We start from the raw sequence: 27,392 nt of genomic DNA, 5'->3' as shown, positions 1-27,392 counted from the left end.
GCGGAGCAGATCAGGGCGATGAGACCGGGAGGAGGCGCGAGGAGGCGTGGAGAGCGAGGTAGTTGGGTCTGCTCATCCGTTAGGGCGGGGAAGACAGCGGGCAGGGGCAGAGCAAGCGGCCGCGTGCTGCTCAGGGGAGGAGAAGTAGAAGCAGGCGCCGGGCATGTGGATGGAGAAGAGAAACACCTGCAGAAGCAAAGCCCCCAGGATCTGGGCAGAGGGGAAGGGGGGGAGGGGTCGCGAATGGTGGCTCAGCGGTGTCGTCGACAGAAACACAGAAGGCAAGCGGAAGACTCAGTTTGAGAACAGAGACAACGTTGTGACAAGTCTCTTAAGTAAAGATGGGCTGTGTCCAGAAGCTCAGAATCTTCTCTGGTGTTCACCTCCGTGAGCCATCCTGGGTGGGATTCATGCACGTGGGGGAACAGAAAAGAAAGAAAAAAGGAGAGGCCGAATGACCAGGGGTCTCCTGTGGCTGATCAGGGTGTGGTATGCGATTCAGGGTCTGGTATGCAAGCCTGGAGGGTGGTTTCCAGCCAGCCACATCACGCTTCTTCAGACTTGACCTGATTCTCCCAGCAGCATCCCCATTTGCAAACCAGGCAGCCTGGGTGTGCAGCCTCGGGGGCAACCTGGGCCAGAGAACAGGACAAAACTTTAAGGGAACCACCCACCCACCAGCCCAACACAGGAGTATCTGGTTTCCACCAAGCCTCCCTTGGTTTATCTATGTATCCAATTGAAGGGCACGGGTAGCTTCCTGCCACTGTTTATTAGTAAGTACACCTAACACTAGCTCCTCAGGGGCAGCCGGGGAAGCCAGTCCCAGGGAGCCGCCTGGCACTGTGCTCTGCCCCTGGATGTGTGCCAGGCTGTCTGAGACAGCCCTGGGGGAATGAACGAACGGCTCTTCCTTACCCAGCTCCTTCCACGGGAAGAAGATCCCCCGTGTGCTTCCCTCACACAGTCTTTGCAGGGGGGCTGCCTCGCTCAGCTTCCCTGGTGTGGGGGTGGGGTGCAGGAGAAGATGAAGAAGACGGACCCTCAGGACCAGGAGGAGCTCCTCCACCACCACGGGGAAACCAAGCCCCGGAGCAGGGACCGGAAACACCAGCTCTCCGTGGTTCAGCAAGTTGCATGTAAATTCGAACTAGTGGTGTCCACTGAGGCGGGCTCTTTGTGAAACACCCCGTGCCATACGCAGGTGCTCCCCGGCAACTCTCCAGTGGGCAGACTGGGCAGAGACACCTCGATACCCCTCTGCCCTTGGACAGTGGCTGAAGACACGGCGCCAGACACCCCGGCCACAGCCACAGCCACGATGCACGTTGTGCCCTTGGAAACACCGGGCAGCCAGTCGCTGCCCGGAGGCGCCCAGACAGACGGGCAGGCGGGCAGGCGAGCGGCAGGTGCAAGCGGCCAGGACCCGGAGCACGGCCCGCGCAGCCGGCCGGGCGCCCCCTGGAGGTCAATGGGAGAGGGGCGCTGGGCGCGAGCCGCGGGGGTGGTGGGGGGCGCGGGGAGGCGCCCAGAAGCTCCCAAACGGACGCGGCGGCTCCGGGCGGACGCAGGGTCACGCCAAGGGCCGAAGGGACGCACAGGCGGGCAGCCGCCCGGGAAAGCTCGGGCGCCTCCCGGGCAGAGGCCGCCGACTCTCGCCTACAGCGCGGGAGGGGCGGGGGCGCAGAGGCGGGAGGCGCCGTCGGGGCCCTCCCCTTGCCCCGCCTCCGGGTCAGCGCCCTTGGCCGGGGCGCGTTGTTGGTTTCGGGTTGTCAGGCAGCGCGGCGGCGGCGGCGGCGCAGGAAGGCTGCGAGGGACCCCACGGCGGCCGTGGGGGTGCGGCTCGGCCATGCCCGCTGTCGCGACCTGAGCCCCTCCATCCGCCGCAAGCATGAAGGACAGCGGGGACTCCAAGGACCAGCAGCTCATGGTGAGACCCCGACAACCTCCTCCCCGCCCCCATTCATAGCAACCCCCCACCCCAGAAACCCAGCCTCTGAGTTGGCCACGGTCACAGCAGTCCTGTCTCCTCACCCCGACTAAGGTCAGGGATGGGACTGTCCAGAGCAACTTTCCCCCAGTTCTGGATGTCAAGAAGGAAGGTATCCTGGCCATCGTGCTGAAAAGTCAGCCTAGCTTCAACCTCACTCCCCCCCTTAAACCTTCCCACCAGGGGACCCCCTCCCATCCCTAAAGCTGTGTAGATGGGTCTCTGGGGTGAGACTGCTCTCTGATCTAGAAAAGCCAGGGTGGCAGGGAGAGCCAGAGCTACCCTGGCGCTGTGGGGTTGAGAGTTTAAAGGGATTGGGAATCACAGATGGGCAGACAGGAGCCCAGGGAGCCAGAGTTGCTGGCATGGGGTTGAGAACAGCTGGTTACTGGGTTTCAACACAGATGCTGCCCGTTATTCCAGAGAAGTGTTGGAAACAACCAAGGTGCAGCCCCTCCCTGAGCTCTGGGGGCTGGGACAGATGAAGGGGTGTGAGTGGGGTTCTCTGGGGCAAGTAGAGACTGAAGACAGACCCCCTGGGGACGCCTGGGTGGCTCAATCAGTGAAGGATCTGACTCTCGATCTCAGCCCTTTGTCTTGATCTCACAGTCGTGAGTTCAAGCCCCACACTGGGCTCCATGCTTGTCCCAGCACAGGACAGGGATGGCAGGTCCTCTCTCTCCCACCTGTGGGGTTGGGCCCAGGAGGCCGGTAAAGATGATCTGACAGTCCGCAGAGGTCCCTCAGAGAGCGATGTTCTTACCTGGTATGAGGGTCCATCAGTGATGCCCATACTTCCAGCAGGCATTTCCCCTTGGTCTGCAAAAGAAATGCACTCCCTTGTTCTTTGGGGAGACCTATGCCCAGGATGAAGACCCACCAGCTCTTACCAGCTGGAGAATGGAGAGAGGCGGGAGCACCTCTCCTCTACCTGTGCCAGGTAGGAATGCAGTCAAGGGTTGTTAGGAAGTCAAGGTGCAGCCCCGTCCTGCCTCCAGCCAGGCCTGCAGCTTCAGGAGCCGTGCATCACTCACAGATGCACACACAAGCTGTTCCAGGGCCAAGTCTCCAAGTTCAAAGCCCTGGGGAGCTGCAAGTGCTTAATTTGGACGTGTGACTGATGCAGGCTGGAGAAGCAGACCACTCTCTCCCCTGAGACTCTCCCAGAGGCCCAGCTCCTTGGGGAAATTCATACACTCAGAGGGAGCCCGTATGCCGTGGACCTGCTCCCCTCCACCTGGGTGGTGGCCTTGAACTGCTGAGTTTTCCTTAAGACCAAGGATGCCTGGGATGGTCACACAGGGGAGAACCCAGGAGCCTTGCCCAGGAGAATGCTGGGGTCCTCTCATGCTTCTGTCTGACCATCCTGGCCCTTGTCTTCTAATCTCAGTGTGTGGCCTTCCCTTCCAGGTGGCACTCCGGGTCCGGCCCATCAGCGTGGCAGAGCTGGAGGAAGGAGCCACCCTCATAGCCCATAAAGTGGACGAGCAGGTACATGGGGCTGTGGCCGGGAGCCACAGGGGGCACAGAGCTGTGCTCACACGTGGCAGGGTGGGCATCTGCTTAGGGGGTGGGGGCAGGAAGGGTCCCCGTGGCTTGCAGCATCACCTTCCCTCCATCCACCGAGCTCTGTTGTGTCGCTGATGACATTGTCAAGGAAGCCAGGGTTCTTCTTCCCAGAAGCCTTCCCAGATTGATCCAAGGAGAGCCGAAAGCTTCCCTTGCATGGGTGGGCCCTGAGCTCTCCAGTCCAGCCCTTAAAGTGCCACATACCTTCCATGTACCTGTGACAGGATGTGCCCCCACTTAGCAGGTCAGCTACACATGGAGCATGTCTGCTGCCCACGGAGCGCATATCTCCGAGGTCTAGAGCTAGAGCCTAACTCCGGTTCAGATTTTGCAAAGACTGCTGGTGTTTTGTAAAGTCTCAGGGTGTCCGTTTGCTCTGTTGGTCCTAGAGTCACCGTGATGTGGTGGGCAGGGCGAGTCTCGCCCCCATCTGTGCAGGGGGCAAATACGTACCAAGTGTCCCCAGCACATGGATCTGGAGACCACAGTGAGCAGAAGAGACCCCACCCTCGCCTCTGGTACCTTCCTGATCGCACAGGAGACAAAGCACTAATCAAAGCATTAACCCCAGCAAGGGCTGCAGTGTGGCGCTGAGAGGGGTTGAGTCAGCACAGGTCAGGGAGGGTTGCCTTAGGAGGTGGCGCTTGAGGTAAAGCAAGAGAGGAGATGGGTACTTTGGGGGCTCACGGAGGGAGACCCTTCAACCAAAGGGCCTGGCAGGTGCAAGAGGCCTGGGTGGATCCAGCAGGAGGGAGAGGGCCGAGAGGTGTGAGGTGAGGCGGGGGACATGGCAGGGGCCAGACTGCACACGCTTGGACCATGGCCAGGATGACTGTCAGGGTCAGCAGTGAGGACGCAGGTGCTGGGGTGCAGGTGGGCACAGTGGCAGGGACAGCTCGGTGGCTGCTGCTGTTGGCTTCTCCTGAGTGTCGGGGCTCATCAAGATGGCAAGGTATGCCAGTGAGTCCGAGAAGTCCAGGGGCAGTGCCCCATGCAGTGAAGGGCACGCAGGAGCACCTGCTGGGCCCAGGTCTGGGGCTCGAGGGCTGGACTCAGGAAGCCCAGGGGCGGTGAGAAGTGAGCTGGAGGCAGCCCGCCCACCTGCCCCTGGGCTCCCTGAGGGACAGGTGCCTCCTCCAGCCTCTTCCCTCAGCTCTCCTGGGCACCACAGAGCCTACTGGTGTCAGCCTTCCACTTTCTCTCTCTTTTTTTTTTTTTTTTATTTTTTAAGATTCTTTTATTTGAGAAAAAGAGAGAGAGAGAAAGAGAGGGAGAGGGACAAGCAGACCCTGCGCTGAGCAGGGAGCCCACGTGAGGCTCAATCCCAGGACCCCGAGATCATGATCCGAGCTAAACCAAGAGTCGGACTTGTAACCGACTGAGCCGTCCGGGCGCCCCCCTCCACTCACTCTCAGGAAGGGGGAGCCTTCCTCAGAGACCTCGGAGAAAGCCAGGGGTGACTGTGAGGACCCTAGCTGTCCGGGTAGGCTGGGCAGGAGTAGGGGCAAACACACCTGACATCACACAGGGTGGGTTGTGCTGCTAACTGGGTGGCCTTGGACGGGTTGTTTCTTGGAGCCTCAGCCGCCTTGCCCATAAGTGGGGGTGGCAACCGTAATGCCCTCTCAAGAGCGTCTTTGCGGGCTCATGTGTGCTCAGCGCTTTCCCAGTGCCCGGCACACGGTAGGAGTTTAATAGTTGTAAGTGGACATCATCAGCTAGTGACTGAAAGCTCCCCAGAGCTGCTGCGTTGGCCGACAAGAGGGGCCAGCCTGATGAGCCAGAAGCCTTCCAGGCAAGGACCACTCCCCATCTGTCCAGTTTGTCCCCAAGAATATCAGGTCCTCAGGGCGGGGACAATGATGGCTCTCTTCCTCCGCTGCTCCTGGCTCCCGGCCGTCGCGGGGGCTGAGAGGTATTAACTGATGTTGATAGAAATGCTCTGGTCTGGGGTACAGCCCACTGGGAGCCCACACATGCCAAACAGTGGCTCCTTTCTGTCCCTACAAGTGGAGAGGGAGGGTCTGGGCTGATCTGGCCCAGCTGTGTCTCTGAGAAGGTTCTGGACTGGGCAGTCCTAACAGGGCTGCTTCTTTGTCCGTTGAGAGTGGCAGGGCGGGTTGTCTGAGCGGCGTGGGCTCAGGGCTACCAGCATAGCCTGTGGGACAGTGCTGGGCTTGTGGCCTCGAGTGCCTTCTGTCCCCAGTGGGTTCAAAGATGGCTGTTCTGGCCCACATTTTTGGAGCAGCCACAGCAGTTGGCAGGCTGGGAACCTCCTAACACCCCCATCTGTCAGCTGACAGAGAAGGCCCTCGCCAGTAGGAGGTGAGACACAGGAGCCCAAGAAGCAGAACGGACAGCCTACTTCCCTCGAATCCCATTCTGACCTGTCTGCCACCCCTAGACCTCTGTCCTTCACCAGCAACCCCCCGTGGTTTGTCTGCAAACCTGGCCCTCCTGGCATGCACCCCCGGCCCTGATGGAGGTGGAGGATACAGGCTGTTAGCCTCGCTGACGGGCCAGCTGGTGGGTTAGCGCTGCTCCTTCCTCCTGAGGTCTGGAGCCTGGAGGGCCAGCGCGGTGACTTAAAGAGTATCCCAGGACACCACGGCCTTGGAGTCTCTTCCTGGGACAGACACAGGAGGGTCCAAGTGGCCTCACAGCGATCAGCATCTTCTAAAGCAGACGGGGTTGGAACCAAGAGTTGCTCTGTCCGCACTTCTTTCCTTCGCCCCCTTCCTCGTGGCCGTCGTGGCCCGGGTGGCTCAGTGCCACAGAAAGCCTCCCAACCCAGTTTCTTCTGGCCTCCAGCTCTGGGCTCTGCCTCTTGTCTCGGTTGGGTGGGTTACTTTTCCCCTGCTGGCATCGTCGCAGGCCTGGGAGTGAGAAAGGCCAAGTGTCCCCCAGAAACAGAGGCCGATGTGCCTGGATTCTGGGGAAGTTGGAGGGCACACGTTTGTAAAGGGGGTGGTCTGGGTGCCTTGGTGGACTTGTGGTCTGAAGCCCCCCTCTCAATCCAGGACCAAAATCAGACGATCTTTTTTTGGCAGTTTTTGGAGGCTAATGTAGGCTCAGTGCTTCCAAGTGCCTGGCATATAGTAGGGGCTTAATAGATGTTAGTTTATTTAAGGACTGAGGTACAGGATGGCTTCGAGCCTAGAGGTGAGTGACACTCGGCCCACCTCCTGCTTCCTCTCTCCTGAGTCAGGGGGTGAAATGGTCACCTCCCCACCCGTGTGTTCTGGGAAGCCTGTGGCCAGCGCCTGAGGTGGGACTGCACCTGACATCAGACCCCTCGGGGACGCCATCCATGACCACAAAGGGAGGGCAGGTGCAGGCCCAGAGGCTGCGGGGGGGGGGGGGGGAGGGGAGGGTGTCTAGAAGTTCCCGAGTAGAAGCAGCTCCATTCCTCCCTCCCACGCCCCGCCCCCAACCCGGCCCACTGCCTGCTGACCCTCCTCCCAGCTTTCCAGGCTGTTTACCTACAGGATTTAAGTCACCTGACAACATGCATAATCCCATAGTTAGACATTGTCTGCTCCAAGTCCCACTGTCGCCCCTGGGCTCCTGGGGTCCTGTCTGAGGAGCTGTGCCTGGGGTCCCCAGGCCCTGGCAGACCTCCAGCCTCTTTGTTCTCAACAGAAGACAGGGTAAGAAGAACTCTGCCCAAGGGCTGTTGGGAGGCTTTCTGGAGCTAGTGAGAGGGAGAAACCCAGCCACACACACAGCTCCCATGAAAGAGAAAGAAAGCATAGGGTGGGGTGACAGGTGCCGAGCGTCAGACATGAGTACCCCGGGGGGGATGGTGGGGGGCAACTCACCTTCACCCCGCTTCCCCACGCACCCACCCTCTGGAGGCTTCTTGGCCAGCCCATCGCCCCCGAAAAGCTGAGCCTGGCAGGAAGTGACAGGGAAGGGATCCAAGGGCTCCCTGCCGTGGGCTGCCCCCTGCCCAGCCCTTCCCTAGCACCCCCGCACCCTTCCCTGCCCCGGCCCACCACTTATCCACTTTCTCCCATTCTGGATACTTCCTATAAATGGAATTTCGCACTCCATGGTCCTTCATGTTTGACTCCAGTCACTGAGCAGCATGTTTTCAATGGGGTGGGGGTCCCTACTTCTTGGCTACTGTGAATATGGCTGTCATAACGTAAGGATCCCCAAACCTCGTGATTGGGTGGGTGCGAGGCAGGTTCTAGTTCAAAAGGCAGATCTGTGTGGCCCCAATTCCCCCAGAGATGCTCATTTGGTGAATCTGCGTGGTGCTGGGAGTCGGCCTCTCCCACACTCCTTGGGGGTCTCCGATGAAGGTGTCTGCAGAGACACAGCCCCATCTGCAACCTCGAGGCCATGCCTCCCCTCCTGCTGGGCCTCAGAGCCCTCGGAGTCCTGGAGGCCTGTAGGGGCCTGGCCAGGTACAGCTCTGTGCTAAGCAGTCTGCTGGGCCTTGGTGGCTTTATGAGCTCAGCAGGCTCCCATCTGGTCCTTTCCAGTGAGCCTGAAGGGGACACCTTTCTTGGGATCAGAGTCTCCAATTCTTGAGCACTCGTGGGCGAGCACATTTACAGTTAGAGATATGACCGGCAACAAATTCTCCTTCTTAAAGAAAAAGCAAACAAAACCCCGGAAGCAGCCTCACAGGGGTGACCCCCACCTGGAGTTAGGCTTTCATCGGGCTCTGCCTCATTTCCACCCTGAGGATAAAGGGGCTCCTGCAGGCTCCCTGGACCGGAGATGGAATTTCTGAGACCTGGGCCTTTCCAGATACTCATTCTCCACTGGCGCTTCCTGAGTAGGCTGGCAGGGTTGGTGTGATTTCTTTTTTCAAGGCAATGGCCCTGTTGACCCTCCCTGACTTCCAACTGGGAAGAACGTGGGACCCAGAGAAGAGATGCAGTTTCCTCAAGGTCACACAGCATTGTTGACCCTAAACCCAACTTGGGGCACCCCTTTCCTTGGAGATCTTCCCTGCCATCCCTGGAGGCTCCAGGAGGAATGATCTGGGTTGGAGGGTGTCAACTGGGGGCGATTTTGTCCTCCAGAGGGCATCTGGCAATGCCATACCGGGGAGCGAGGCATGTCACTGGCCTCTGATGGCCGGTGACACTGCTAAGCCGCCTGCCGTGCACAGGACAGGTCCCCTCACAGTGATCCAGCCCGGAGTGCCAGTAGTGCCAAGACTGAGCCACCCTGGCCTCAAAGGTCTCGACCTTTGCAAGCCAGGAAGAAGCCAGTGGAAAGTGCAAAGCTGATCAGAGCGCCAGCAGCTTACACGGCTGTGGCATGTAGCAGGAAGAACGGTTAGGCTTTGTTCGGGGTATTTCTCACCTAGGAGATGCTGGGGAGGAGCCTGTCCGTCAGGGGCATAGAGTTTACAGATGCCCTCCCCCCCTGAGGCACCCTACATCCCTCTGGATCTCAGATCTCAGATCTCGGGTTTCCGGGCTTAAAGTCTGGAACTATGGAAACATCAAAATCTGCACTGAATGAAGAACCGGTCTGAGAGGGAGGCGGTGGGGGGGGGGGGGCGCTCTGCTGAGTCAGGAGGCCTGGCCCTTGGGGGCAGAGCCCACCTTCCCTGGTCCTGGCCCTGCCCCCTGCCCGCCGGCCAGCCTGGGGAGGCCCCTGTGTATAGGGTGCGATCCAGTCCCCACTGGATCCCCTCCCCCAGTCCCTGCTGAAGCCTCCCAGGGGCAGGTGGCCAGCATGCGGGGGCGTGAACATTTATGATGCTGGGACTGTGAAAGAGAGCCCCCCCCACCCCCGTGCTGAGTCCACCACCTGGGGGCTGGGGGAGTGGCCTCTCGAGGCCCCGCCCCCTCGGGTGCCGACAAGCCCCTCCCCCAGCAGGTGCTCCTGCCTTGGGTATTGTAGGGTTTGCGAGGCTGACATAACCAAATACCACAGACTTGGCGACTTTAACCACAGACATAGATTTTTCGACCATCCTGGAGGCCAGAAGTCTGGAGGGTCAGCTCCTTCCGAGGGTCCTGAGGGAAGGGTCCATCCAGGATCTCTCCTTGGCTTGCAGTTGGTTCTCTGGGCCCTATGGCTCTTCAGGTCCTCTTCCCTTGATGCGTGTCTGTATCCACGCATCACCTTTCCAGAAGGACACCGGGGTCATTCCACATTTAGGGCCGACGCCACTCCAGTGTGACCTCGTCTTACCTTCGGTATCTCAGCAATGACCCTGCTTCCAAATAAAGTCATACTTTGAGGTTCTGGGGGGTTAGGACCTCAACATTTGAATTTGGGGAGGACACGGTTCACCCCATACCAGGTGCACATTGGCCCAGCCAGGCTGCTTTTGGTTCGCTCATCTGCTCGGGAGGCAGGGGTGGCCGCCTGGGTGATGGGAGCCTGGGTTCTGGGAGCAGACAGCTCTCAGTCTGGCCCGCTCTCTGCTTGGCTGTGCAGTTTTGGGGCATTAATGGTGCGATTCTCATTACAGTGGAGGGATCTTGGAGTGTCTGGGGGAAATGTGTGCAAAGCACTTAGCAAGGCGCCTGGTACACACAGAGCTCCCCCAAAGGCCGCTTTATTCGGAAACATTCCCCGGGCGCACGCGGGGCGCCGGCCAGGATGACATTTAGGGGGTGCATTGGAGGCTACACAGGGGCCGGGGACAGCATGTGCTCCCAGAGGGGGCCCAGACAGCTCACCCCTATGGCCGTCTTGGGCCCGTGCTCTGGAGATTCCGGGGGTGAGAACAGGAGGGAAAGTCCCTGAGCTCTCCTCCCAACCCTGCATTTTCACAAGATCCGCCCCCTCCCCGGAGATTCTGAGCTGAGAACTGCTGCCCACCACCTGCCTCTCACCCCCGGCCTTGCTCACACTTTTCTCTAGAATGTTCCCCTCACCTCACATCTGTCTGCCAACCCCTGCTGATATGATCCTTTAAGACTTGGTGCTGGCACCGCCTCCTCCAGAAAACCTTCCTATAGTGCTTCCTGCAGAGTCAGATGTGGGGAAACTTCATCTCACTTTCTCTCTCCCTGGGCCTCGCTTACTGGCTCGTACCTAGAAGCTTCCCCTGCCCTGCACGCCCTCTGCTGCTCTCTGGGGTGGCAGCCCAGAGCCCCCTCCACCCAACCCTCCCTGGCTCAGCTCCAGTTCACCTGGCCGAGGGGCACAAGGCCCTCATTGTATGGTAGGGTGGACAGGGATGGGGGTGATGCTCGGGAGGTGGGGCGTGGGCTGGGGACCCAGGCAGATGGAGACCCAGACAAAGACCTCTTTAAGAGGGGTCACGGCAGCTGTGCGGACAGTGTACTGATTCAGGAGCCCGGATATCAAAGGAGCCCAATGTCCAGGGTGCCATGAACTTGGCAGGGCATGGAGGTTGTTTGAAGGTGATCCGGGGTGATGAGCATTGGTGTGGCTGCTCACCCTCCCCTGCACCCAAGGTCCCCAGAGGGCCCCCCCAGCTGCCAGCCCTGCCCGCGTCAGCAGGAGCGCTGGCGCCCGAGGGGTGAGAGCTGGATCGGCTGGTCGGGCTCCTGTTGCATCCCACCGGGACCCGTGCCAGGGGACTCAGAGGCAGCGTTATCTTCGTTGGGGTCTGAAACTTAATCAGGGCTTATGCTGCTGGCTTTAGGGCCAGAGACAGGAACTGGATCCTGGAGGAGGCTGATAGGGCACTGGGGCTGCAGCCCTGAGGCAGTGGCGGGGATAGGTGGGCATGCCAGCTGACAGCGGCAGGCCTAGATGCCCTGCACTCAGCTCACCACGGCCACCCAGCCTCTGGCAAGCAGTGAGGGGGCCCAGTGGGTGGCCTTATTCTTTCCCTGCACAAAGCCCCTACCCAGCCATCTGGAGCTGTGCCCCCTAACCGGTTTACCTAAATTACCAGGTTGGACGAGACTTCCGGGTGAAACTCCTGGGGCCAGGCCTCCTGGGGCGAGGCCTTACCCCTTCTCTCTTCCCTTTTCTATGAGAATCCCTGGAGTGGGCTCTGCTGGGACCCCCGAGGCTCTTAGACCCCTCTACATGCAGCGAGCACGAGTGTGCACCTACTGCACATATGCAAGTCATGAAGGAGGGGGCTAGACATCGGCACACACCAAGCGCCGAGAGGAGTCGGTGGGAGTCCCAGACTGGGACCCTGTCCAAGGGGTGTACCTCTTGCTTGAAAGGGGTGCATCAGAGGGATCCACTGTGGATCTCCCACCCCACAGAGCCGGGCTGGGCTCCAGCCTGGCCTCCTGCTGCCTCGCCGTCCGTCAGTCCCCTCTGTCCCTCAGGGTGACTGCCCCCATGCCTTGTCTGTACTCAAGCCCTTTACAGGGCTGTCCCTGGCCCCTGCTCCTCAGTCGCTGTCTGTGCCACCTGGGGTGACGCTGGGACAGCACATCCTCCTCAATGCCTGGCCCTCTTCTAGGACTCAGTTTGCCTCTTGGGTCAGCATCTCATCTCCAGAGTCAGATTAGGTAGGGACAATGCACACAGTGGGTGCTGACGCCACACCTGGGTGGGGGCACACCCTCCTACTGCCACACCCACCACGCACGGCCCCAGAGGGAGCAGAGAGAGCAGAGGGTATGAGTGACAGCAGGTTCACAGTGGTGCACAGAGAGCCCAGGACCCAGACCGCCTGGACTCCCGGCCCCACTGTTTCTTAGCTATGTGACTTCAGGCCTCGGTGTCCCCAACTGGGGATAATGAATTCCTGTGAAGATGAGCTATCATTATCACGTATCTGGAGGAGGGTCTGGGTGTGAAGACACCCACTCCCTCTGTCCTTACCCCCTGCGCTCCCTCTGGGAGTGGAGGGCACCATGAGGCCATCACGATGGCTGCGACCACCGTCCGGCCCTGGAGCACAGCTGAGATTTGATTTGCCCTCGCTGTCCAGCATGAGCCCAGGTGCTCCCCAACACAGAGCTGCCTCTCGGCGGGCATCCTGATGGGATGGCTGGGGCGGAGAACAGGGACCCGACCTGGAGGCTCAGCTCCCGAGGGGACTTGGGCAGGCACAGAGCCTGTGGCATCCTGGTGGCTCCCTCCAGGGGGTGGGGTGGCCTGTCACCCGCATCACTGCCGCTGTCCCTCCTCACTTCCCTGTGAATGAAGACCCTTGGGCATTTAATATATGCCCGGTGTTGTGCCCACACACACCACACACGTTATCTCACGGGCTCTTCATAGCCCGCGGGCAGACAATACTCCTGTCCCATCCTGCGAAGGAGGAGACCCAGGCCCAGGCAGGCTAAAGGGGTCATACAAGGCCACTCTGCTAACAAGAGTACAATGGGTCAGGCGTGCCTTGCCCTGACTTAGCTCTCCCACCTTGTCCTAAATCCCCCCGACTCTAGCCCTCCCGCGCATCTTTGAACACCTTCTGGCCTTTTCATCCATCTGGGCACTGTCTCTCCCCACAACTTCCCCAGGCCAAGAACCTCGGGCCAAGGCCCAGCCTCCTTCCTCTGTACCTTCCCTCAGTCCGGGACCAGGCTCAGCACACCCAGGACCCCTGAGGCCAAGGGAGGGGCAGAATGGAGCTGGACGTGGAGCAGGCTTCGAGTTTGTTCTGGAAAATGGGTCCCTCGATCATCCTCGGAGCACAGGAGGAGCCTGGGGAAGTGCTCTGCGTCTCCTTCCAGCCCCACACACAAGCACACGGAGCCAGAGGCCCCCACCCCGCAGGGAGGGGAATCCAGGATGGCCAACCTGTTCCGTCATCCTACCTTCCGACCCCTGGCCCCTCCTTCCATCCACAGCTCAGGCTCAAGGCTGCAGGGGCCTTGATAAGTCGCCCCGAGCGCAGCCCACTTTCCTCGCCCCTGCCAGCCCTCAGTCAGTGGCTCTCTGCTCCACCCCTGGGTCTACCCACTGGCGGAGGCTGGGGTGCGGGGGTGAGGGAGACCAGGGGCTACAGACTTTGAACCCAGGTCCCAGGTTTTCAGTCCCAGTCCCCCTGCTTGCTGGTATGTGAGCTCGAACAAGTGACTTCTTTGGGCCTCGATCTCTTCACCTGTCAAGTGGGAACAATTATGGGCCTTACCACCTGGCCTTGGAGTGGGGGTTAAGTGAGTCCATGTGTCGAAAGTGCTTACAGCAGGTCCTGACACACAGTAAATGCGTCATAAATGCAAGTCATTGGTACTGTTCCTGCCCCTCTGGTAGAGGTGCACAGGGCATGGTGTTGCCTTTAGAGGGAGGGCCCCCCCCCAGGTCTGGGACCCCCCCCCCCCAGGTCTGTGGCCTGGGGTCCCTGGCACTCTTGGCTCCTGTAGGGCATTGTCAGTCGATAGGGAGGCTTCCCTGTGGGGTGTCCAGAGCCAAGCCCCCAGATCAGACACCCCTGCGGAGCTGACGGGGTAGGGCTGGGCCTGAGGCTCTGGGGCCTGCGGCTGCTTAGCTTGCCCCATGTCCTGGGTGAGGAGAGCTGAGGCCAGAGTTGACATCGGTGTGGGCCTCTGGCCCCGTGGTGACTGCCAGACGCCCCCCCGCTCGGGGACTTTTGCAGATGGTGGTTCTCATGGACCCGATGGAGGACCCCGACGACGTCCTGCGGGCACACCGTTCCCGGGAGAAGTCCTACCTGTTTGACGTGGCCTTTGACTTCACTGCCACCCAGGTGGGGGAGGGCCTGGCCCTAGGGACATGCAGGAGCCCCTCTCCAACCTTTGAACCCCACCCTGAGGAGACAGCCCTCAGGGGACCCTGCCACTGACTCTCAGCCCTCCCTCCACCGCGAGCTCGCTGGCTTTCCCCTCTACCACATCCTCATGCATGCAAATGTGCCTATATGGCTTACACCCAGCCTCTTGCACGGGCACACCCGAGTCAGTGGGCAGATGCTATCCGTGTGGAACACCCCCAGGCTGGCCCCCATGGGAGCTGGAGGAGGGCACGCGAAGCCCATCTGGTGTGGGGAGGAGTCTCGGGGAAGCTGACACCCTCCCAGGGACCCCTGTCTTCCCCATCTGGGGGGTGCTCCTAGGAGCAGATGTGATGCGTCCTCGGGGGGGGGGCTGGGAGCCAGTTGTGGGGGCAAGTGTCTCAGGTGTCCTGAGCTCTTTTTAGGCTGGTGTCCCCCATGGGGCGAAAGCAGAGACCTCCCAGCCCCCATTCCTTGCCCCTACTCCTTGGGCTGAGAGTCCCAGAAACAGAAGCTGCTTATGCTGGGGGCCAGGACGGCCGGTGGGCATGTGTGCTCTGCCCCACGTGTACCTGAGGCCCCTGATGGGTCTACTTTTCCCGGCAGGAGACGGTCTATCAGGCCACTACCAAGAGCCTCATCGATGGCGTCATCTCTGGCTACAATGCCACTGTCTTCGCTTATGGCCCCACAGGTGACGGAGGGGCCAAGACCATGGGATGGGACAGTATGCCCCATTTGTCCTCCTGGAGCAACAGGCCCCTGACCCTCCATCAGAGAGAACTGCTCTGGCCCCAGCTGAGGCCAGAATCAAGCGTGTATCTGATCCCAACGCCCGCAGGGTCCTCTGGCCCCAGCGGCCCCATCACCAGCCAAGAACGCCATCCTCCCTGCCCCCTCCCTCCTTGGCCATTTGGGAGGTACCCAGCCTTGAGGCTAGACCTAGGTGTGCCCGGAGCTCCTGTCCAGCAAAGCCGGGATTCTCGCCCCCACCCTGCTCACCCCCCACCGTGTTCTGCCCCAGGCTGTGGGAAAACCTACACCATGCTGGGCACAGACCACGAGCCTGGCATCTACGTTCGGACCCTCAATGACCTCTTCCGTGCCATTGAGGAGACCAGCAACGACATGGAGTATGAGGTGTCCATGTCCTACCTGGAGGTGAGCCTCCCCTGACCGCAGCGTAGGCAAGAAGCCCCTGGGACAGCCGCACACACGTTGTTGGTCCCACTCTGCAAAAATCTGAGGCTCAGAGAGGTTACACTAGGCCAACATCACACAGTAAGTGAGGGGCAGGGATTCAAACTCAGGACCCCAGACCTTGAAAGCCAAGCTCTGCCTATTTTGCCATACTTCAAAGTACCCTTGACCCTGAGCAAAGACCTCGGCCACCCTCCCAAATGGCTCAGCGCCTAGCTATCCTCAAAGGCCCCTTCCTGAAAGCTGTGTCTGCCCTGCCCCGCCACCTCCAGGCACGCTGTGGGCATGGGTACAGGTGAGTCCTGCATGCGTGCACAGGCCTGAACCTGCCAGCCTTTGATCCCCAGCCTTGGCCCCCAGCGCCCACCCCGTGGGAGCGCTCCTGCCAGGCAGCAAGGAGGCATCAGCGGTAGGAGTGTGCAGAGGCCGGAAGAGGCAGAAGAGCCAGTGGGCTCCGTGCCACCTGGCTCCTGGCTGCCCCCGCTCCGTCCGGGAGCTGATAATCTCCTGGGTGACAGCTCAGGAAGGGCAGTGAGGCGTTGCTGCTAGCCACACTGCTGCAGCCAGCACGGCATTGACTCAGCCAGCAAGATGCCCTTGTCGGGGGCGGTGTAGCGTAAGGGTTGCCTAGCAACAAGCAGGGCTGGCCATCCGTCAGGTCCCTATCTTCTGCCCAGTGCCCAGCCCTCCTGCAAAGGGAATCCACTTGGTTCTGAAGCTTTCTGTATCCCAAGTTCTGGCAGCCCAGTGTTTCCCTGTGGATGCTGAAGCCCTGTTACCCCCGCCCAATAGAAAGGAGGGGGTCTTTCTCCTTAACCAGAGTGTCCCTAAGAGGAGTCTGGAGCTCCCAGACTGGGGCTCAGGATGTGGGAGCTCCTGTCCCCGTCTTGCTTGGGAGGGATGGGGAATCTGGTCCCTGTCTGGACCTCCTGCCCTTAGTCTCCCCGTCACACCTGTCCCCCGCCCCTCCCCCACTGGCACCATCAGATCTACAATGAGATGATCCGGGACCTGCTGAACCCCGCCCTGGGGTACCTAGAGCTGAGGGAGGACTCCAAAGGGGTGATCCAGGTGGCTGGAATCACCGAGGTCTCCACCATCAACGCCAAAGAGGCAAGTCTTGCACAGCCAGCGGGGCGGTGGGGAGGGCCGTTCACTCCTGTGGGGCAGGAGAGGACAGAGGACAGCAGGCAGGGAGCCGCTGCCTGCTCGCCTGGGGCTGGAGCTGGGGCAGACACAGAGAGTCCCGTATCCAAGCAGGGGGCTCTCACCTGCCTCCGTGCCCCTGGCTGCGCTCATCTTGGGGGGACGAATGAGGCAACCGGCCTCCAGACTGCCCCTCACCCCACCCGGGCCCCTTCCCAACCTCCAAGATGCGGGATGTGGGGTCAACCCCATGGATCCCCAAGAGAGGCGTCCTTCCCACCCACCCCCCCCACCCAGATCATGCAGCTGCTGATGAAGGGCAACCGGCAGAGGACCCAGGAGCCCACGGCTGCCAACCGGACGTCCTCCCGCTCCCACGCCGTGCTCCAGGTGGCCGTGCGCCAGCGCAGCCGGGTCAAGAACATCCTGCAGGAGGTGCGGCAGGGCCGCCTGTTCATGATCGACCTGGCTGGCTCTGAGCGCGCCTCCCAGGTGAGGTCAGCTCCCCCAGCACTGGGGAGAAGGGTTTCTGGGGGGCGGGGAGAGCGCAGGGATGCTGACCTCCCCGCGTCCGCAGGAGATCACGGGGGAGGCCATCCTCGGCAGGGTGGGGGTGAGGGGGCCCCCCTGGGTCAGGGACTGAGGAGTGTCCCAGAGGAGCATGACGGGAAGAGGGGGTGGGTATCGCAGCTCTCTGGGAAGGGCGTGGGGTGAGGAGTGTTTCTCGGGGAAGGAGACGGGCTGCCCTGGAGGAAGGCCAGGCAGGTGAGAGTGACTGGGCCCAGATGAGGAGCTGGGATGGGGGACACAGATGCCCCTGACTCTGGGGGGCGCCCTGCCTACCCCGTCGAGGAGAGAGGAAGGCCCATCACCATCTCTCAAAGCATTTGTCCCTGACACTAAGCCCTGCTCCCCTGGCTCTCTGGCCTCAGCCCCAATGTGTAGGCCCAGGTCCCCCTCCTTTAGGCAAATTGGGAGGTTTCACGGTCCCCCAAGGGATGAGGCCGGGTGATGTCACTGCTAACAAATCCAGGGGACAGGCCAGTGGCCAGAGAGAATTAACAGGGTTTCATGTTCCAGCCTGTGAGACTGGGATTCAATGGGGCAGGGGGTGTTCACGAAGCACCCCCTCTCCCCGGGGAGGGCCTGAGGCTTCTTAGAGGGACACAGCGGAGCAGCCAGGGAGAGGGCTGTCCCTGAGGCCCCAGCTTTGGAGGCCCAGGCCCAGGCAGCTCTGAGCAGAGCCTCCTCACCCTTGCCAGTGTCCCCGCAGGCCCAAGGGAAGGAGAGGAGCCCAGCACACTCACACGTGCACGCTAGTGCGCTCCCACACCCTTCCCCCTACACCTACACACTCACACACGCACACATTCTTTCTTCCACACACGCACCACACTCATTGCCTCACATTCTCTCTCTCTCTCTCTCACACACACACTTTCCTCATATTCTTTCCCTCACATTCTTTCTCTCTTCCCCCGCATCCCGAACACTTCCCACATATTCTCACACACACAGACACACACACACACACACACACACACGCACTTCCCTCCTTCCCCTGAAGCCCAGGGCACGCTGTGGAGCCGCATGCCCGTGCCCACGCCAGCTCTCAGCTGCCAGGGAGGCCTCAACCTTCTTCCACGTCATTCTTGGCACCGCGGGGCCAGCCCCTGGGGGAGACAAGGGCCAGGCTCTCAGCCCTCCTCAGAAGCAGTCCGCCACTCTCTTCAGAGGCCTTCCGGTTCTCTCGCCTTCTCCAACGCCCTGGATGACCCCAGGAGGAGGACGAGCCTCGGCCCTGGGTCACCCCCACGTTGCAGAGCCCGGAGGGAGGGGGAAGGGCTCGCGGCCCCGGGCGGTGGTGAAGCCTGTCCCCTGCCCCACAAGGCCGCTTCTGCCTCCGCTCCCCTCCCCAGACGCAGAACCGCGGGCAGCGCATGAAGGAGGGCGCCCACATCAACCGCTCCCTGCTGGCCCTGGGCAACTGCATCAACGCGCTGAGCGACAAGAGCAGCAACAAGTACATCAACTACCGCGACAGCAAGCTCACCCGGCTGCTGAAGGTAGCCCCGCGCCGCCCTCACCAGGGGGGGGGGGGGGCCTGCCAGATGGGGCAGATCAAAAGACAGGCCACCAGGGGCGCCCGGGTGGCTCAGTCGGTTCAGGCCATGACCTCGGGGTCCTGGGATCGAGCCCCGCATGGGGCTCCCTGCTGGGTGGGGGGCCTGCTTCCCCCTCTCCCTCGGTCCCTCCCCCACCAGCGCCGCTCATGCTCTCTCCCTCCTTCCCTCTCTCTCAAATAAATAAATAAAATCTTTAAAAACACGTACAGACCACCCAGCTACATGAGAATTTCAGATAAACAACAAAATTTGTTTCAGTGTAAGTATATCCCATGCAACATTTGGGACATACTTATACTAAAAAAAAAAAAAAATCATTCATTGTTTATCTGACATTCAGATTTAACTGAGTAACCTGTATTTTACCTGGTGAACCCAGCCAGAGTGGGCAATAGGGAGGGAAAGGCGTTGCACCTGACCACCCTCGCACCAGGGCTGCAGGGCTGAGGGAACTATGAGCCACCTGGATTTGGGGTTCCGGTGGACATCAGCCTCAGGGCTCACAGGGTCTGCCATTTGGGGTCCACCCCTGGTTGGGCTTCACCCAACTCGCTCCTTTCTTCCCGAAGCAACCCCAGGCATGGGGGAAATACTGTTTCCATTTTTGAGCTTCCCAAGGGCCCATGGTAGTAAGTGCTGGAAGACAGTCTACGGTCCAGTGTCACCGGAGCCCACCCTCAGCGGGCCGCCATCCGTGTGCCCATAAGCTGGGAGGCGGGGATGGTGGCACAAATGCTGCCACTTTTAAAAGCAAGGAATTCAAGTCGCTCTGTTGCTAATCGTGGGAGCCGAGGCTTTCTCCCCACTCGCCTCTCCTGCATCCAGGGCTGTTCACAGGGAGCAGGCCACATTCACCCGTCCTACAGTGCTCCCCGTTCCCCCATCCCTCACTGCAGCCGTAACAGCAGTGCCATCAGCTGTCAGAAATGGGGAGTCGGGGGGTTACTTGAGATGCCAGAGGGGATGGGACGGGGGGAGCCCATAGGGCACCTTCCCACGCTGGTCCCCAGCCGTCACGGCGGCCGCCTTTCCTCGTTCTCTGGTATGAAAGGTGGGAAAGGGAAAGCCCGGAGGCCCTGACCGGGATCAGATACTTGAAATATTCAAATGGGAATTTGGAAAAGAAACCACAAGTGGGAAGAAGGAACAGAAGGAGGGGGGGATATCTGGACCCAGGGGAGTCCGTGTGATGCTCGACACCAGCACCAGAGGGAATGCGTCTGTGAGGGTGCATGTGACAGAGCGCGCGAGAGAGCACAGCCTGGGAGGGGCGGCAGGGTCCCGGGGAGGTGGTCGCTGGCTGACTGCAGCCCGCCCTCCCCGCCGTCAGGACTCCCTGGGCGGGAACAGCCGCACCGTGATGATCGCCCACATCAGTCCCGCCAGCAGCGCCTTTGAGGAGTCCCGGAATACCCTGACCTATGCCGGCCGGGCCAAGAACATCAAGACCAGGGTGAGGTCCTTTCCCGGCTGAGACTGAAGTCTGCCATCCCACACTCCACTCTCTCTGGAGCCGGCCACTGTGGCCCCAGGCCCTTCTCAACTCCTTCACTCTTCAAGCGAGGCCAGACTCCCCACGCTCCCATCTCGCGGTTTAGGAAAGCGAGACTGAAGGAAGTGAAGTGACTTTCCAGATGGGCACGGAGACCAGAAGTGGCCCCGGCTGGCTTCCAAACCCATGTAATGCCTTTGGGCAAAGGCGTTACTCACCTGATGTAGGAAGCTTCTCTTGACCCGTGCAAGGGTGGGAACAGACACTTGCCAGATAGAACTTAGGAACCCTCCCGCAACACTGCCCCCTTTGCCAGCCACTGTCCCCGGGGCTTTGTGTGTTATTCCAGCCCTCCAAGGACTTCATGGGAGCAGGAGACATGTCCTTGAATAGTGACAGTTCAGAATATTGTTAATATTCTGGCAAGTGAAGCCAGCAGTAGGTGCTGAGGCAGCGAGGAAATGGGGAAGTGGGGGAGGGCTGGTGGGACCTGGTGGAGCTCTTTGGGGACTGTCGGTGTGGCTGTGTGACAGTGGGACTCTGAGAGATGGGAAGGACACTCTAGAAGGAGGGGGTAGCAATAAGCGTAGAGGTTTCAAGAGCAGGAAGGAGATGGCATCTGATACAGCTGGAGACGACAGCACAGCTCCTCAACCAGAGCGGAATGTTCCTGGTGGAGCAGTGACGAAAGGAAAATTGAGAGAGGCGCCTGGGTGGCTCAGTCAGTTAAGCATCCGACTCTTGATTTCAACTCAGGTCCTGATCTCATGGGTTGTGGGATCGAGCCCCGCCCTGGGCTCCCCGCTCAGCGTGGAGTCTACTTAAGAGTCTCTCTCCCTCTCCCTGGGTTCCTCTCCTCGATCACGCACTCTCTCTCTATCTCTAAAATACATAAAATCTTTTTTAAAAAATGAAATTTGAGATAGTGGTGGGCCCAGGCAAAGGAATTAGAACATTTCTCCCGAGCAGTAGGGAGCCACTGAAGGTTGAAGAGCAGAAGCAGCAGCAGAAGTGTGGGTCCGGCAGAGGCATGGAGTGCGATAGGTTTAGGGGTTGGAAGCCAGGGGCACTGTGACTGTCATCTAGGAAGACTAGGAGCAGAAAGAGAAAGAAGACCCTGCAGGCTGGCCCCAGCCTCTGGGGTGACTCTACCTGCTCTGCCCCCACGGTGTGCTCCCCACAGGTGAAGCAGAACCTGCTCAACGTCTCCTACCACATCGCCCAGTACACCAGCATCATCGCAGACCTGCGGGGCGAGATCCAGAGGCTCAAGTGCAAGATCGATGAGCAGGGTGGGCGGGGCCAGGCCCAGGGCCGGCCGGAGCGGGGTGACATCCGCCACATCCAAGGTGTGTGCATAGATCCGTGCTCCTGGGGGCCCGTCTCGGGCAGCCCTCCCAGCCTGTCTCACATTGCTCAGGGGTCAGGTGGTGCCGGGTTCAAATCCAGACTCGGGCTTTTTCTGGGCCGGTAGCCTTGGGCTAATCATTCACCCGCCCTGAACCTTCTATTTCTCAAGCGTTGTATACAACAGTGGTCTCTGTTTCAGAGACTTAACATTGACTAAGAGTCGGTGAGATCACATGAGTGAGAGACATGTGAGCGCTTAGCTGGGGGGGGAGGGGGGCGGCACTCTCAGGGCCGTGAGGCTGTGCCCAGCATCACTGGAACGGGTACCATTCTCTTGTAGATTTGTGTATTTGCTATGGATGGTTTTCCCACAGATGGCAGTAAAGTGTCCAAAGGCCACCTTTTATAGTTGGCATAAAGGTTCTGTAAGGGCTAGTGGATGCCCAGGTCATACAAGGGACCTGGGGATCACCCGTGGACCACACCCAGAAGACTCAGTGTGGAAGTAAGGTGTAGGAGGAAGTAGTAATCTAGGAGATCTTTTGGGTGGTTTAGGAAGACAGAGATAAGGGAGAGCCCCATGTAGGCCCAGATTTGCCTGGCCTGACCCTCCCTCCTCCGCTGATTGCCTCTGCCCCCATCCTCTGGGCAGCCGAGGTCCAACTGCACAGCGGGCAGAGCGAGCAGGCCGAGATGGGACAGCTGCGGGAGCAGCTTATCAGCGCTTTCCAGGAGCAGATGGATGTGCGGAGACGCCTGCTGGAGCTGGAGAACCACGCCATGGAGGTCCAGATCGACACATCCCGCCACCTGCTCACCATTGCCGGGTAAGCAGACTCTGCCCCAGGGCCATCCAGGTCCCACCCCGGACCTGGACAGAGGGTTTGGGAGCTGTAGCTGCACACTGTGCCCCTGTGGTCTGACTCCCTTGTCTCCCTGGGGTGGGCTCACGGCAGCTGGGAGCACGAGAAGTCCCGCAGGGCGCTCAAATGGCGGGAGGAGCAGCGCAAGGAATCCTACACCAAGGACGACAGCGAGAAGGACTCCGACACGGGCGATGACCAGCCGGACACCCTGGAGCCCCCAGAGGTGGCCTCAGCCCGGGAGAGCATTGCCGCCCTGGTCGGGGAGCAGAAGAAGCTGCGGAAGCAGAAGGTGCCTGGGGCTGGGGGCAGGGGGGTGGTTTCAGAAGGGGCTGGGGGTGCGGTGCGGGAGGGCTCAGCCCTGGGAGCTCAGGCCTCAGGCCTTCTGTGACCTCGCTCAATTCCCTCTTTGTGCTTTGCTTACTCATCTCTGAAATGGGAGTAGTCGTGGTGTGGTCCTTCGTGGGGATGTTGGGGATTAAATCAAAGCCTTTTGCATACCAAGGATTCAAATAATGGTGGTCAGTATTTTAATTAGGGCTTTCCAGGGATCTTGTCCTTCTGCTCTGGAGGCTACACCCAGACCAGGGCTTCAGGGCATGGTGATGAGCCCTGAGGACATCAGGTGGGCTGGAGTGGGGCAGATACCCACAGAGCTGATTGCAGGGGCAGGCTGTGGCCAGGGTGGCACAGAAGGTGGGCACAGAGGGGTCACTTAGGAGCCCTTGGTTTCAAGGGTCACTTGGTTTCAAGGCCCAAGACACAGCTTCGAGGGTTAGCCCCAGAACGGGGCTTCAGCCCAGAGGGAGCTCGGGGGCTGGAAGGGCGCGGACAGCTAGGAGGATGGGTTTGGGGGTGCAGGACCCGCCCCTCGCCTGGTGCTGACCCCCAGCCGCCCTCAGCTGGCGCTGGAGCAGCGCTGCCGAGAGCTGCGCGCGCGCGGCCGGCGCCTGGAGGAGACGCTGCCGCGGCGCATCGGCTCGGAGGAGCAGCGCGAGGTGCTCAGCCTGCTGTGCCGCGTGCACGAGCTCGAGGTGGAGAATACGGAGATGCAGTCGCACGCGCTGCTTCGGGACGGCGCCCTCCGCCACCGTCGCGAGGCCGTGCGCCGCCTGGAGCAGCACCGCAGCCTCTGCGACGAGATCATCCAAGGCCAGCGGCAGATCATCGAAGGTAGGCCCCGTGCGTCCCAGACCCCAGGGCCCCCCTCCACCCGCGGAGCCTCCCAGGGCACGCCCTGAGTCCTGCCCCTGCCCCGGCAGACTACAACCTGGCCGTCCCGCAGCACCTGGAGGAGCTGTACGAGGTGTACCTGCGGGAGCTGGAGGAGGGCAGCCTGGAGCGGGCCACCATCATGGACCGGGTGGCCTCCAGGGCCCTGCAGGTGGGAGTGCAGGCAAGCCTGGGCCTGGGCAGGAGCACCTGTACTGATGGAGGGATGGATGCCCCAGGCAAAACCTGCGGGTAGCTGGGGTGGGGATGGAACCAGGCTGGGCACCCCAAGGAGTTAGCTCCCCTTCCTTCTTATCCCACTCAAAGCTTTGCCTTGCCTGAGTAAGGTGCCCGTCCCAGGGCATTCTTCTCTGGCACTGGTCATTACCCAGAGTCTGAAGGTCAGGGTTGGCTATCTGAGCTATCCTAAATGGTCCCAGATGCCCTCCCAGGAGACCAGACAATCCAGCAGTGCCACTGGGAATGCCTAGCAGACCACAGTGTATCTCTTGTGATCCGGAGCGCAAGCCCACTGCTCTCTCCAAATTCCTAAGCCCCGTTACAGCCCTGGTCACCTGGTGTGCCTGTCACCCTGTGCTGTGTGCCCTGGTCCGGTCCAGGACCAAGTCTTCTAACTGCCCTCCCCCCCGCCCCCTTCCCTCCCCAGGACAGCTCCTTGCCCAAAATTACCCCAGCAGGAACCGCGCTGACACCAGAGTCTGACCCAGAGAGTGTGAAGACTCTGAGTTCTGAGGTTCAGCGCCTGCAGACCAGCATCCTCCCCCCGCTCGGCATGGACAGGTGAGGCCAGAGACCACCTCCGGCCAGTCCTGCCAGCTTGAGCCGCCACTTGCTGGGCTGTATCCCAGGGATGCCAACCCAGACTCGGGTTCCCTGGGGAAGATGGGGCAGGAACGAGAAAGGGAGGTAGTGGCACAAGTCTGGAGCCAGGACGCCTGGGTTCTCCCTTCACACAAATAGCTCTCCCCTGGGGTGGAGCCGGGACCTCAGTGGGACCAGCCAGGTCAATAGCCACCCACCCTCCTCTGCCAACCTCAGTGAAGCCAACCGCGTGTTCAAAGCCAGTCCCCGGGCCTGGCAGGTGAAGAGCTCCTCTGTGCCCACCCCGCCCCCCATCCAGACCGGTGGTCTGGTGACCCAGGAGGTGAGTACTGAGCACTCCTGACCCCGGGGTTCCACAACTTGGGGGGTGGGGTTGTGGCGGGGACACAAGGTACACACCCAAGGGTTGGGATGGAGGGTCTCAAAATGACCCTCACTCCTGAGGTCCCGCTGTCTCTGCTGAAGAACACGAGGGGTCCCTGCTGGGTCTAAGGCCTTTCTCTTCTCAACCACCTCCCCCGTAGGCCCCTACTCAGGACAGCCTGGTCAGCCCGAGCAGCCGGATCAACTCTTCCCCCGACAGCAGTGAGAATCTGTCAGAGATCCCCTTGTCCTGCAAAGGTGTGCCCCCTGCCAGCCCTGTCAGCATGAGCCCAGCATCATCTAAACCGTTCGGCTCACCCAGCCCTCCTGCCCTGCTGACTGCACCCACGCCTTGGGTGCCACCCAGTCTGGAAAGAGGCTCCTGTGCCCAGAGGGGATTAACCTCCTGCTCAAGGACACACGGAGCACTGAGGGCACAATCAGAAGTCAGAGTGGGGCGTACGTGACAGTTAGGATCCTGCCCCCCCCCTCTTCCCACCCAGCAATAATTCTAAGAGCAAATACAGACAGGATCCCTACCCCCTAAGCCCATTTTCTCGATTAATCCTCACAGCAACCCTGTGGGGTTAGTTTCGCCACCCCACATTCATTCACAGATGAAGGTAAGGGTCCAAAACGTGCCCCAAGTTTCTTGAATAGCAAGCAAGTGGGTGTGCTGGAATTAGGACCCAGGCCCTCTGATCTGCCTTGGCTGGAGAAGGGGTGTGGGAGGGGGGAGATTATATGTGGTCTGGAGCTCAGGTTAGGTGCTCCTTCTGTCCCGCTCCAGAGAGGAAGGAGATCCTGACCAGTACGAAGTACATCTCTGTGAAGGCTGCTCGGCGGCGCTCTCGGGCTTTGGTCCCGGAGGGGCGCCACCTGCTGGCACCTGCTGGGGAGCGCAGGAGCCTGTCCCCGCACTCTCCCAGCGAGGCTGAGGATGCACAGCCGCCCGGCCCTCTGGCCTGCAAGAGGCCACCCAGCCCCACGCTGCAGCACGCTGCCAGTGAGGACAACCTGTCAAGCAGCACAGGCGAGGCCCCATCCCAGTCAGTCGGGCACAGTGGCGATGGCGCCGGGCCCTGGATGCGTGGCCAGAAGAAAAGCCCGGGCAAGAAACGGGAGGAGTCACTAGAGGCCAAGAGGAGGAAGCGGCGGTCCCGGTCCTTTGAGGTCACGGGGCAAGGGGTGAGACAAAAGACAAGGGATGGGGTGTCTGCATCCCTTCGTTGTGGATGGGGGCCTGGGGGCCCCTCCATGCCTCTGTCTCCCAGGCTGGCATAGGGGGTCAAGGGGGCTGGCATATAGGGCGGACCCTTGTAGCAATACCATACAGCTCTGACTCACCTCCCTGTTCTCCAACCAACACAGCTCTCCCGCCCCAAGACACACCTCCTGGGGCCCCGTCCCATGGAGAGCATCTCGGACCATAAGGTGCCAGTGTGCGGACACCCAGCACCTGGTATCCGGCATCTGGGGAAGGTCATGCTGCCTTTGGCCAAGGTCAAACTCCCTGCAAGCCAGAGCGCAGGTCAGTACCAGCAAGGGAGGGAATGGGAAAGGCGGTGGCCTTGGCCAGCCCAGGGAGAAGGCATGCTGAGCTCCCTGCACCGAGGGCCACTCATTGCTGGAAACCAGGTTCTCACAGAATATTTGTGGGACTGGCATCTTGGGGTCATGCCCCTAGGGAGTTCAAGGCCACTGGGTGACCAGAGAGGGAATGAGGAATTTCTAAACCCCTGCCCCTGCCCTTCCCCTGTCACAGGTCCTGGGGACTCCTCACTCCTCACTGTTCCCTCCAACGCAGCTGGTATTTCCCGACGGGCTGCCCGGGGGCCACGCCTGGCTCACGGCACAAGCACCCATGGCAAAGACGGATGCTTCCGGCACACCTGAGGGGTATGGAACAGCCCTCCTGCCCCCAAGCCTGGATGGAGTGGAGCCGAAAATGGGAGATGGCGGCTGGGCAGATGGGGTCCCCTGCGAGCAGGAGCTCAGGAACCCAGAAGGCTGGGGATCCTGAGACCCAGGAATTATGAGGGTGTCTGCCCAGCACCTCCATGCTTTCAGTGCCACTGGGGACGGGAGGCGAACTCAGGAGGCATGGCCAGAATGACAGGACTTCCTGGCCTCCCAGCTCTGGATAGAACCCTGTTGCCAAAACCCCGTAGAGACCTGTGGCCGGACTCAGCCTTGGAGATGGGGAGGGGTAAGGGAGCTGCTTGTGGGAGGGGCCCCTGGGCCCAGAGCTGGAGCAAGGAAGCCATCCTGGATGGCTGGGGAAGGAGCGGACCGTCACTTGGCGCATACCGTGGCAGAGGAGGGAATCTGGTTTTGTTACCTGGCAGTGTAACAATAAAATCCCATGTGGGTCTTGACGGTTCTGTTGGAAATGAGACCTTGTATGGAATGTGGAGCGGCCAAGACTGATTAAGAGGCACCCCATCTCCTTCTGGCTGGTTACACAGATGCCTGAACACCTGGGGGAAAGGGGCTCTTCTCTACACGGTGCCCAGGAAAGGTGGGCCCGACAAGGTCCGTTCATGCCCTGTCCCACCAGCCTTCACACCTGCCTCGGCTCCCTCCCATGAGAGCTCAGAGACCTCGGGAGGCTCAAACCATAGAAAGCCTAATT

At 60.6% G+C, this 27,392-nt stretch overlaps 1 protein-coding gene across 1 annotated transcript; it reads left to right on the top strand.

The window, feature by feature from the left end:
* The first annotated feature begins 1,536 nt into the window (after positions 1–1,536).
* KIF19 (kinesin family member 19) lies at positions 1,537–27,135 on the top strand. Its single transcript, XM_059148919.1, has 20 exons — positions 1,537–1,930; positions 3,401–3,481; positions 14,028–14,138; positions 14,769–14,856; positions 15,187–15,323; positions 16,350–16,475; positions 16,806–17,000; positions 18,428–18,574; positions 19,965–20,087; positions 21,310–21,475; positions 22,129–22,303; positions 22,433–22,631; positions 23,242–23,512; positions 23,602–23,723; positions 24,219–24,352; positions 24,611–24,716; positions 24,919–25,015; positions 25,548–25,945; positions 26,129–26,288; positions 26,523–27,135. Exons 1-20 carry the CDS (start codon positions 1,892–1,894, stop codon positions 26,651–26,653), a joined length of 3,006 nt encoding a protein of 1,001 aa, XP_059004902.1. The 5' UTR covers positions 1,537–1,891; the 3' UTR covers positions 26,654–27,135.
* Positions 27,136–27,392: the final 257 nt, after the last annotated feature.

Source organism: Mustela lutreola, chromosome 15, assembly GCF_030435805.1.
Source record: "Mustela lutreola isolate mMusLut2 chromosome 15, mMusLut2.pri, whole genome shotgun sequence".
In the NCBI taxonomy this organism is placed as follows: Eukaryota; Metazoa; Chordata; class Mammalia; order Carnivora; family Mustelidae; genus Mustela; species Mustela lutreola.
This window is presented reverse-complemented; position numbering and strand designations above follow the sequence as displayed.